The sequence below is a fragment of the Tupaia chinensis genome, unplaced genomic scaffold (assembly GCF_000334495.1).
Source record: "Tupaia chinensis unplaced genomic scaffold, TupChi_1.0 Scaffold000423_1, whole genome shotgun sequence".
NCBI classification, from domain to species: Eukaryota; Metazoa; Chordata; class Mammalia; order Scandentia; family Tupaiidae; genus Tupaia; species Tupaia belangeri.
This window is the reverse complement of record NW_006159928.1, coordinates 6,303,371-6,316,412: the sequence shown is the minus strand read 5'-3', so window position 1 is coordinate 6,316,412 and position 13,042 is coordinate 6,303,371. Positions and strand designations below refer to the sequence as shown.

The 13,042-nt window shown below is 41.0% G+C and overlaps 1 protein-coding gene across 1 annotated transcript in view; it reads right to left on the bottom strand.

Annotated features, from left to right (window-relative positions):
- PLXNC1 (plexin C1) overlaps window positions 1–13,042 on the bottom strand; it is a gene marked incomplete at its 5' end in the record, with an annotated part of 177,452 nt that overhangs the window by 95,287 nt on the left and 69,123 nt on the right. Inside the window, 4 exons of the mRNA XM_006154842.1 lie at window positions 291–380; window positions 523–625; window positions 2,783–2,870; window positions 6,956–7,103. Coding sequence (XP_006154904.1) covers window positions 291–380; window positions 523–625; window positions 2,783–2,870; window positions 6,956–7,103 — 429 coding nt within the window. The remainder of the gene's footprint in view (window positions 1–290; window positions 381–522; window positions 626–2,782; window positions 2,871–6,955; window positions 7,104–13,042) is intronic.

Genomic DNA, 13,042 nt, shown 5'->3' with positions numbered 1-13,042 from the left:
ATCTACATTTAATGACTATATGTCTTTACAGTGTACAACATGGCTTTTCCCAGCATGAATACAGTGCATTTTAGTCAAGACAAAGACATTACATATACATTATCATCAGCAAATAACTTTTCACTTTTGTGTCAATTAAACTTATTTTTCTTTCCCTTGTTCTCCTCCCTCCTTCATCCTATCATAAGGGAAAAAAAGAATTATTTAAAGGAATCCAGAATAGTAGCAGTTGTTATCATTGTCATTAATAGGCGAATTTTCCCATTGTCAACACAAAAGTAGGGTCTGACCTGTTGTTTGGTTCTGTTATTCTTAATCTCCTTGAACCTTCCTCCACCTGGTATCTTGGGTGATTTCTCAACAGCAACATGACAGAACTCCTGAAATGAAGAATATTCCTTCAACATCCAAATGGGTGGAAAGCTCAAAGTGTGAAACAAACACAAAAGACTGAGTGGGACTGGGTAATCACGAAACATTTATTTTTGGTTAAATCTTATAATACCAAAAATGTCACTCTACCTGGTTTCTCTCATAATCAGAAGGGTCACAAGCTGTGAAGGGGTGGATACACTTTCTCCCACTTTTACACCAAGCACAGCCAGTTCCAAGACACACTGGGCATCTGGCAACATGGAAAACCAACTTAATTCCAACATTTTCATGAAAATGTCCATGGTGATGTGGTGCACAAGCATTTAAAAGAAGGAAAAAATAATCTATGGATAGACAGATGAACTACGGAGACAGAGGACAGTACTCTGAGGCCAAGCATTGAGCATTGACTTTGTGCCCTGCTCTGGGACACCCTCAAAGCTGGATGGACCATGATTGTACCTGCAAGGGTGTTGCCATGGAAACCTGAAGCTGGGATCACCTGGTGGTCCACGTATAACAGGAACACATCGAATCTGTTTCAAAATCCAGTTCTGCTATTCATTTCAACTCAAATAAGTCCCCCTGGAGACTGATCTCTCTTTCTCCTCACCTCCAGTTGCCAGACAGCAAGCCCTCACTCACTTGAGCAACCACACTGCCAATGGCCTGGAAGATGTGAGACAAAAAATGTTACCTGGCAAGTGGAGGAAATGGGGTGCCAGTGTTTGTTTTATAATTCAGCTAAGGAAGCACTGTGCCTGCTAACCAACCTGCCATGCATGAATAGCAGTAGAGGTCTTAAAAAAGCACTTATTAGAATAATCAGAGTTAGAGAAGGAATGATGAAAGAGGAAATTTGGTCTGGAAATGCGGCCACGGGAGGCCAGAGGGAGGCTCAGCAGGGAACAATGAGGGACACTCTGCAGGGTGAGGGGACCCAGTTCGTATTTTATATATTAGATTTCTAAGAAATGCTGAAGCAATCTGAGATTATGATCTACAGAAACTGCCGTTTCTATGGGAGGAGAAAACACAGACTTGTGTCTTGTTACCCTGGCCACGCAAGTTAGCTAGAAGTGGGTTTGCAATGTGCATGTCTATTCTCCCCCTCTTTGAGATTATTGTACTAAGTGCTTTCCTAACAGGAAGCAGTTACCTACTGAAAGGGCACTCACCCTCTGCGCAGGGGAAAGGGGGGCATCTGGGTCTCGGATCTGGTTCTTAATAACCCAGTCATGGGACCTGGAGTAAGTCACTTCCATCTGGCCTCTAAACGGCAGGGTTAGAGAAGCTGCATTATCTTTAACCTCTTTGAGCTATAAAATTCTATTTCATTATCCCCCTTTTGCCCTATTTTCATGGATTTCCGAGGCTTTTTATACCATTTGACATTTTCCTCCCGGAATTCATTCTGTTTTCTAGAAATACCTGAATCAGGCCTTGTGTCATTCCCTTCAAAGAGCTTTCAAAGTAAAGATGAGTTCTTGGGGCCCTGTTCCGATAGTTGGACAATCCTGACTCAGTTTCCAGTTCGAGTTCATTTTCCCCATAGAAACAATGGTTTCCAGGCTAGCCAAGGCCTGGAAACTCGCATGTAGGACTCCTAAAGTTGACCAATCATACCATGGCGAGATCTACAGAATCACTCTTCAAAAAGTTTCTGGAAAATGCATATTATGAAAAAAAAAAAAAAACCACACCTATGCATGGATTTCAAACTGTTTTTGCACCAAAATAAACCTGTAATGTAATTCCATTTTTCCAGGAATTCTTTGAAGTTCCCTTGTACAGTTTCCCATTGTTTCCATGGGGACCCCTACCCCGACATTCAACTGGAGAGTCAGGAATCTGGGGACCTATTTCCTTTGTCTTCTCTCTGCTTTAGCTTCAAAGAGTGTGAGGTGGCCCTAGCTCAGGCGGGCATGTGGTTCAAGGGGGTCAATAATGGTGAAAAGGGAATCGAAGTATTGTAAGATGTTCTTTTGGTGAAAGAGACTTGATCTTGTCTTTCTTGAGTATGACTTTCTCTGACCATCAGTTTAGGCCTTGTCCTTGTGTCCAAATTCTGGAAGCCATAGAGATTCCAGGAGAACCTAACAGCCCTTTTCTTCTGTACTTACTTCAAGGCCACCTTTTGGGCCCGGGACAATATATTTCCCTGCTGCTACTAACATTTAAGCACAGCTGTTCTCTCCTTGGCTGCTCCGGCTTACTTGTTAGGGCTTGAATGAGTGAGCTGAGCTTATTAGCTTAGTGGCTCTCCTATCTCCCGTTAGGCCACGCTCCAAAAGGCACTTTGGAAAGTTTAATTCCACAAAAGAGTTCTTTAGGATATCGAGGAGCAAAACGAAAAAAATAAATTAAAACCAGTAAGAGAATATTTAAATTTCAAATAAAATCTTACTCTCTTAATGATGTGCAGTTGGTAAAGTTGTATCTGTCTGATAAATTCCAAGAACTGAAGGAGAACGTCACGTTGACAACTAAAACATCTGGAGGGAAGGGAGGGGAAAAAAGTCATTTATGGTGGATTCCTGCTATAGTCAAGCATAGCTGTAAATGAAAAAAAAAAAATTTTTTTTTTTGCCTCCTTTGCATGGAGGATGGGGGTATGCCAGCTGTTCGCTAGCATTTCAATCAGTATGTGGTTCCTTCCCATGGGCCAAAGTACATAGCACAAGCCTCCAAACAGACTGAACCCAACTCTAGTTCCAAGCCTCCCATGGATAATCACTAGGAAAAAGCCATTTTACAGCCCATTTGCATCTCATCCTCTCCCTGGGATCACTACCTCAGCTTGTAATTGGCTAAGGCCTAAGAAGAAAACAAGTCACTGAGAAAGAAGTGCCTAGAACATGAAAACCACAACGCTAGCTAAGAAATCCTGCTCCTTCAGAAGATCCACACTAGAAACATCTACCTAACAAACCCTAACGTGTGGTTCCCACGGGCTGAGAGCCACCGTTTTCTTGGAGTCACCTCTCGCCAAATCTATGATGCAGGTTTCCTTATTTGCTTTTGAAAACCTATCCATTGGTTAGAAAACCCCAAAAGAATAAAACCAGGAGGATAAAAAACTGTGCTAAGTCAGCATTAGAGAAATGTAATATTTCCTCTATCTCCTTAAACATACACACTCTGTCCAAGACAGTGATGACCAGACACAGTCATCTGTCAGAATCACTGGATTTATGGAAGTACAGATTTTAGGGCCACGTTCCCAGATATTCAGTGGGTCTGGGGTGGGTTTAATCAACTCTGGGTTACAATATTCCTTAAGTATCAATGATAAAAAACCGGATTTGGGTGCCATGGCCCAGAGTAGCACCTTTCTTTCTTCTAGGGACCAGCACTAATAAGAAGGTATTAGTGGAACCAGTAGATGGTGTAGTGGTTACATTGCTGGACTCCAACATAGCTGACAATGGTTCAAGTCCCAGATCCAGTGACTTAAACTCATGCCAGGTGCATGTGCGTGTGTCCCAAAGATCCCAAGAGGAGAATGGAGAAGAAGGGATTTGAGACTTGGCCATCCGCCCTAGGGGGTGATTTCTCACTTTCTGTCTTTTTGTCTTGCTCTGTCTCTCTGGCAAGCACATATGCCCTATAGCAAAAATCTCTCTCTAAAGAAAAAACAGCTATTTGTATTTTCTTCCTTTTAGAAATTAACAGGGATAGTAAATGACATGTTTTAATTAAAATCTTGACAAAATTGAGCAGCCGACCTGAAACTGCTGACACTCTTCATTTTCTTACTGAAATTTTATCAGCGTGTGGTTCCCAAAGTCTTAAAACTCTTATTTTAAAGTGTTTTTCTACAACAGTGGAATTCACTCTGATAACCAGAGTTCCAACTAAAATTCTGCTCACGTAAAGTGGGTACATGTAAAATGATAATCCTGTGTTCTGAAGACGAGGAGGTTTGCAGGACTGACATGACCTCTCAGCAAGAGCATGTGAACAGACACTTGATAAATGTTCGTAGAATGAACATATGGACAGCAAGCACTGAGGAACTCCCAGTGAAATCTGCAAGTGTCCAGCAACGAAGACTGCAAAAGTCATACATTTCCAAGCATCAACTGTGCATAAAACACTATTTCAAAATATCACCAGAAAATGAATATTCATGATCTCTGCTCTGGAAATATTTATGGTTACTCTGGAAGGGGTAAAATAACTTAGGTGAAAAAAAATCCACGATGGCATACAGCTCAGTCGAGGAAACACATGAATGGTTTGAGTTCCACGTGGTCCCTGGGTACCAGAATAGGGATTCCCATGGAGGATCAAGAGGGTGTTTGGCATTGGCAGGATGGTCAGAGCAGAATCTGGCAGGGCTATATGAAAGAGGTGGCTTCCCCTAATGTTTCAACACAGGCAAGAAATGGGATTTGGTGAGAAGTGGAGCTGTTCTAGGCTTAAAGAAGGCCATAGGTAAAGGTGTGGCAATGGCCACGGCTGGCTGAATATAATGAGGCAGGAAGTGAATTTATTTGCCTACTCAGAATGTGCAAGCCATTCGGAAAAGGGCAGATGAAAGGTTGGATACGATTGATGGAGGCTCTAAAAGCAAACAGCTACCAATCTCAAATGCTTCAGAAACATATTTTATAGGGGAGCAAGATCTGCATTTTGATGACCAAAATTAGCCAGAAGTGCATCACAAAGCTGTAGAGTGTGGACAAAATAAAGTTAAAAATTGAGGTAATTTTCCAAGCAATTCAGACCCAAATAGCCACCATGAGCCCAGTGACTAAGAGGCATTTTAAAGCTCAGGTCTCTGGCTCGAGGCATTTAATTGCCTTTTGATGAGTTTAGGATCAATTGGGTGCTATGGTTCTGAATGCTGGAGTCTTTCTAAAATTCATATATTGGAACCTAATACCCAGTGTGGTAGTATTAAGAGGTGGAGCCTTTGGGAAGTAAGTAAGTTATGAAGGTTCAACCTTCATGAATTCTCTTAGTACTCTCATAAAAGAGGCTTGAGGGAGTCCCCTCGTCCCTTCTGCTGTGAGGACACAGCAATGAGGTGCCATCTGAGAAGCAGAGAGTGATCCCTTGCTAGATACCAACTCTGCTGGTGCTTTGTTCTTGACTCTTCAGGCTTCGGATGTGTAAACAGTAGATTTCTATCATTTATAAATCACTCAGCTTAAGATATTTTGCTACAGTAACCAAGAATGGACTAAGACACTGGGTAACTCTAGCTCTTGCTACAAAACTCACTCAGCATCATTATGGTCACTCCTTCTAGAAGGCGTACATCAACTTAACTACTTCCAGTCTTTCTCATCTGAAGGAACTCATGAGGTTCACTGTACCTCCTAACCATCTCTTGAATTCATTCAGTACTATCCTTTGCCAACCGCCTCTACTCCAGCTCTCACGTTCACTCCCACCTGGATCACTGCAATAGCTTTTCGGCTATCTGATCTTTCATAACTCAGCCTTTCGGGCTTTCCCTCCTCCAGTTTATTCTTAACCTGTGGCCATTTGTTCATTCATTCATTGATTGTAAATGGCTCTTTTATGCCAGACACTATTTTAAGTACAACAGTGATAATGTCTTCCCAAAGTCTCTGTCCCTGTGGTGCTTACACTCTAGTAGGAGCGATAAACAATGTACAACTGCACTTTTCTGTCATTTTAATCTGATTGGGCCAGCCTCCAGTTTAAACCATTCAGTTCTCATCACAGCTCTAGGGATAGAGGCCATAGCCCCTAAGGTCTTTGATGGTCTCCCAGCTGCCCTCTTTCTACCCATCTTCTATTACTCTGCTTTTGACCTACCCCTATCTCATTGCCTTAGCCATATGGAATCTCTTTTGGTTCAAATAAAGCTTTTTTTTTTTTTTTTCTCTCAGCTATCATATAAGTTGGTCTTTACCTGGAATAATCTTCCTCACCTCTTTGACTTGACTCTACTACTGCAGTCTTTGTTTAGACACCACTTCCTCCAGGAAGTTTTCCTTGCCTCCTCCCCCACTCCTAAGCCCAGTTAGATACTCCTTCTATGTGCTTCCCATGGTATTCTATGTTCTCTACATTTACATCCTGCATTGTGATGTAAATGAGCTGCCCTTCACAGGCGATAAACACTGTGTGCCAGGACCAGCTCAGTCTTTTACTGTCACTGCAATCCTAGCACTGAGCATAGTGCCTCACATACAGATGTTCAAGAACTACTTCATGAGTGAGTGGATGCAATACACTTAAGCTGAGAGACATTAGCTGTTATATTTTCTCACCTCACCTAGGGCACTCCCTGCTTTGCAGATCTCTTAAGTTATCCAAACCATCTGGGTAAAGTTAACCCAATAATGTCTAGTTTTACTATACTGTCCTATCCAACTTACCCTCCTCTGTCATTCTCCAGACCCATCTGATAGTGAGGTCTTTGGATTAAGGAGTAAGAGAGAGTGCAGGTGAGCAGAACCCAGGGGACGCTTAAGAACCAGAAGGTAGGGGCAGAGTGAGGAAACTTTTCATATTCTCTGTGACCCAACTTGCTTCCTTGGGTTATCTGAATTCAGGAGGTTCTCTTGTTTTCTTGACCCCAGAAGAGTCCACATACCTCTGTAGATTGCTCTGGTTGGGATGCTACAGGTGCAGGTCTGGTTTGCCTGACTTTCAGTCTGGCAAAGCTTCCGGCTGCCATCCATAGTCTTCACCACACACTCTGAGTGTCTTGGAAAGAAGCTTCCCACCACAGTCACTATAGTCTGCATGGGGAAGAAGAAACGGGAAATGAATCATTGTTTTTGCATCACCTCTTTCCATCCTAGAGCCTTAGGTGAACTCACCCTTTGACCTGCAAAAGAAGGAGAATTCCTCAGAAGAGCTTATATGAAGGAATAAATATTTTATTGGCTATTTGGTTTGCTCTTTGTGATTCACATATTCCTATTCTTTGACCATTTTTTCGCTTCGTGTGTATATTTTTCTTATCAAATTTTAAGAGCTCTCTGCATAGTGCAGATATTAATCCTTATCTGTCATATTTCTGACACATATTTTCTCCTAATCTATTGTTCGTCTTATAACTTTTGTTTGGTGTCTTATACCCTTACACAGTGTGTTTTTATATAATCAAATACAGGGTTTCTTTCTGAGCTATGAAGTGCTTTCCAGACTAGCTTATCGACAAATGTAAAATTGCACCACTGTCTTTACTGTTTTATTTTTAAAGCTTATATCTTTAATCCATCTGGAATTTATTTTCATATATAGTATGAGATAAGGGCCCAACTTTATTTTTATCCAGATGGTTAGTCAGCTATATCATAATCATTTATAAAAACAAAAACAAAAAAAGACTTCTACTTTTTCCACTGAACTTAAAAACTACTGTCACATATTAAATTACCATATATCCAGAATCTATTTCTGAACTGTGCTCTGTTCCAATACTCTATTGATCTACTTCTATTCCAATGTCATCAAGTTTTTTACTACTTTGATTTTAAATATAGTTAGCATCTGATAAGGCAAATCTCTCCTTATTTATCTTTATTTTTTTTATCTTCTTAGCATTTCATAGACATAATTCATCCATATGAACTTTAAGATAATTTTATCCAAAGGAGGTGAGGGGCTGTTAGTCCAACTGGAATCTTATTAAATATATGTCTCAATTTCAGAAACATGTATATCTTTATGATATTAAGTATCCCCATCTAAACACATGATTTTTTTTTTTCATTTGTTTCTCATTGATCCAGAGTTTATTTAAGACGGTGTGCCTTGATCACTCTGGGGTTAAAACACACTTGCCACCTCGTTAGACTTTTTAGTATTAATGTAATTCGATAATAGTTCAAGAAAGTAGCCTGTAAAACTGACGGCTTTTGTTTTCTGTTTGTTTTTTTTTTTTGCTATAGGGTGTGTGCACTTGCAAGAGAGAGAGACAGAGAGAAGAAAAGACACAAAAAAGTGAGAATTCACTCCCTGGGGTGGATGGACACAGTGCAATTTCCAGATTCCCCTCTATTCTCCTCTCAAGATCTTGGGTGCACATGTGTATGTGCCCAGCATGATTTCCACGTTACCAGGTCCAGGATCATACCATAAGTAGGCCACATGCAATCCAACACCTTAACCTTCATACCACCTGCTGGCCCAAACCCACTTTTAAAGTTGGTTACAGTTTCATTTGTAGTCAAAGATATGATCAGATTTGAGGGGAGGAAGTGATATGCATGTGTTTGTGGGTGTGCACATACATGTGCATACATTCATGTGTGTACAATGGCCACAGAAAGAAAATCTTGAAATGTACCCTAAACTAACTTTTTCCAAGATGATTTACACAACTGGATAGCAAAGTCTTCTGTTCAGAAAGAAAATTAAAGGAATTAATATGCTAGAGGTGAACTCCTTTTGCATCAGGTGCATGAAGGGAACACTGGTGAGAAGCTGGGCTTCAAGAAAATGGTACCTGTGTCATCTACTAACCAAGAGCTATAGTCTAGACAATCTGAGAGGTGTCCATCATCCGTGGTATTTCAGATCCCTGCCCAGATGTTCAGTGTTGTCACTTAAGACTGCTCTCTTCGTGGTCCTCTAATAAGCTTGCTAAGTCTTTTCTAATTCCAGGAACAGGAGAGGGGCAGGGAAGAGGTATCACTCCCATCTTTCCATTTTTAGAAAATTTTGAGCCATAGAGTGAAACTGGAAGAAGGCAACTTCCTTCAGTCCACCTTCACCTTGACTGAAGTCCAACCATCTCTAAGGAGCTTGAGCATAGTAACAAACCACAAACCATTCCAACTAGCTCACCTTCAACTAATATTGGAAATCATATTTTTAATAAGATTTTTGCCGTAGGGTGCAGACCCTCATTAGAAAGAGACAGAGAGAGACAGTGAGAGGGAAAATGAGAAATCATCCCCCCACCTTGGGAATGGCCATGCCACAATTCCTTCTCTGCCATTTTCCTTTTGGGATTTTGGGCATGCATTCACATGCACCCGGCATGAGTTTCAAACCACCAGGTTCAGGACTTGAACCATGGTCAGCCACATGGGAGTCCAGTGCCTTAACCACTATGCCACCTGCTGGCCACTGAAATTTTATTTATGCTGATTTCTGCAACCAGCATTTATATTTGCACCACATGTCTTAGTAGACAATCGCATATTATCTTGTATACATATATGTCTTAAATTCATTGCTCAAACATAATAACAGGAATATAAAAGTTTTATTAATTGCCAGAGGGCACATGCACTCAACAGAGAAAGACAGAGAGACACAGAAACAGAGACAAGGAGAAAGTACTCCCCAATGGGGAGTGGTCATGACTTAATCCTTTCTCTGTCATTTCATCCCATTGGGACTTTGGGCATGCACGCACATGCACCTGGTGTAATTTTTAAGCCACTAGGGCTGGAATTGGGTGGTATCTGGCTCCACTGACCCTAAACTATGGTGCCAGCCAAGAATGTTCTTTAATGTGTCATTTTCACAAACTGTTAGAATTTTTCCACATTTTTTCCAGTTTTTACATAGTTTTGATATAACTGTAACATTTCACCTATTCCATAGATACATATCAAGTTCCTCATATATGCCAAGTACTTCACAAAGTACTGAATACACCAGTGAACCACACAGCTACAGTCTTTGCTCTAGAAGAAAGATTATTCTGGAAGAACACTAAATTATAGCCTCATGTAGAACATTCTATTAGACTAAAATTGGTGGGCCCCACAGTATCAAGATATCATTAAGGTATGACAGAAGCCTGAACAAGGATGGTTCAGTGAAAATGGAAAGAACTGGATAGATTGAAGATACTCTTTAGAGGCAACATGAGGCTTGGAAGTGAGGGATATGAATACAAAGGATTCTGTCGAGCGAATGAATGGGACTAAGATGGGACATACTAAGATGGGACATACTGAGCGAGAGACAGGCGTTGTAGAAGATTCATGATTTCAATTTCAGAAGCCAGGAGGAGGCATGGTGATTAAAGGCACTTCCCTCCCACATGGCCGACTGCAGTTTGAGTCCCGGACCTGATGGTTTGAAACTCACATCAAGTGCATGTGTGTGCATGCCCAAATTCCCAAGAGGAAAATGGAGGAAAAAGGACTGCAGAAGCTTTAAAAAAGGATTTCAATTTTGGATGTATTAGTTCAATATACTTGTGTAAAAATTAAGAGGATATGTCAAGTTGAATGAGATGGCTTCAAAAATTTTAGGAAAAAAATGAAACCAAAGTACAAGTTTATTTTAGTGCAAAAAAAGTTGTGAAATCCATGCAGTTTTCTCATAATACTCATTTTCCGTGAACTTTTGGACCCCTTGTATATGGACCTGGAACTCAGGGGAGCAATGTGGGCTAGAGATGAAGCAGTCACGAACATATAAAGTCATGAGAGTCAGTAAGATTATCTATAGACGAAGAGTAAAAAGAAAGGAGGAGCCCAAGCTGGGCCTTACACAGCCCCAGGAGAGAAGGAACCAGCAAGGAAGGCTTACGCATCGCCAGAGAGAAGGAAGAGAATATGGAGAGGGCATGGAGGGTGATGGAAAAGAGAATTTTAAGAATACTGTTGGGGGGACCAGCAGTTAGCGTAATGGCTATGTCGCTGAGCTCCCAGTAGTCGACCACGGTTCGTGTCCTGGACCCGGTGGCTTAAACTCACACTGGGTGCGTGTGCATGCGTGCCCAAGATCCCGAGAGAATGGAGGAGAAGGGATTGGAGTGTGGCTATCCCCCCTGGGGGGTGATTTCTCGCTTTCTGTCTCTCTGTCTGTCTGGTGATGCTCCCCTAGTCAATTCCACAGTGGAAGATTCCTAGTTTAAGTCCAGAGACCTCATTGAGTATGCCAGGTACAAGCTTGCCCATGATCCAGAGCTGGCCAAAGGCTAGCAGCAGTTCATGACAGCAGGATGCTGTGGGGAGTGCTCACTCCCTCTCTTGCCCATGGAAGAAACTAAGATTTTTAAAAGAGGCTGCTGTACAGCCAAGTAAGATAAGGACACCATAGTGTCTACTGGAACCTGCATGGAGTTTACTCATGATCTTAGCAAGAACAGGTTCAGGGAACCAGAGGGGCAGAAGCCAGGTTGGAGTTGATGTGAAAGTAGGAGACTACATGCTTTTCCAGGTGCAGTAGAAGGAAAGAATAGCCAGTCGAAGGTGTTTATGTGCGGCTTTAGGTTCCAGGTGAGAATGGTTAAAAAATCTGAAGCTTTGGGGCCAGCAGGTATGGTGGTTAAGGTGCTAGACTGCCACATGGCCAACTGCAGTTCAAATACTGGACCTGGTGGCTTGAAATTCATGCCAGTGCATGTGCATGCATGCATGCCCAAATCCCAGGAGGAGAACAGAGGACAAGGGATCACAGAGTGGCCATCTCCCCGGGGTGATTTTTCACTTCTCACTGTCTCTCTCTGGTAAACACATGTACCCTATGGCAAAACTTTAAAAACACAAAACAACAACAACAACAAACTGATGTTTTGGTTTAATAATTCCTACATGGGGCTCCTTACCAAGCTGACAGTTCTTTCCTGAACTAACTGGATAAAGTGGGAGTGAAAACACGGAGTCACATGGGAGGCCTGAGACAGCTAGAATGTCAATTAGCTGGCAATATCTATGGGCCACAGAACTCCTAGCTATGTAATATTCTATCAGGCCGACACACTTTATTTTGCTTAACCATTCTCTTTATTGCCAAACAGTTTGGTTATTTCCAGGTTTCTAATTCTATAAATGCTATTGCAATAACATCTTCATGCGTAGGGATTTTCTTCTTTCAAGTTACTTCCTCAGGATTTTAAGCCTGGAATCAGCGCTTCAAGCAGAATGAATATATTTATGACTTTTGAAACACACTGCCAAATTGCTTTCCAAAAAGGTTGTGTTAATTGGCATTGCCAACACTGGGTGTTTAGCATAGCTTATTATCACTTTAATTTGTATTTATTTGATAACTAGTGAGGTTGAACATATTTCCACATTTATATCTACTTTCTGAATCTCCTCTTGTGAGGATATATGATTTTGCCCACTTACTTTTTGGTGTTTTGCTATGTTTTCCCCTAACTTTATCATGCTATAATTAATATTTTGTCTGTAGCAAATATTTTCAAGTGTGCTCTTTTTTTAAAAAAATTACATTTAATCACTATATATCTTTACAGTGTACAACACTGCTTTTCCCAGCATGAATATGGTGCATATCAGTCAAGATGAAGATATTACCATTTTATTTTTTTATTTACAAAAAAATTAGTTTTTTATTTAAAGTAAAATATGAATTGTTGGGATCAGCAGGTGGCGTGGTGATTAAGGCGCTGGATACTCCCACACGGCTGACCATGGTTAGAGTCCCGGACCTGCACGGCTGACCACGGTTAGAGTCCCAGACCTGATGGCTCACTTTCTCAGTTTCCTTCTCTCTCTTTCTCTCTCTCTCTGTGTCTCTCTCTTGTCAAATTAAAATAAATGAATAAATAAATAAAATAAAATAAATAATTCTTTAAAAAAAAGGCTTTAAAAAATAAATGAATTGTTTTTCCATAGGGTAAGCCAGTTGTCTCAACACTTTTTATGAAATAAGTCTTTCCTTTCGTCCTACATTATGATCTTTAAGATTTTTAATTTATTTCTGAACTTTCTACTATATCCTATAAATTTACATT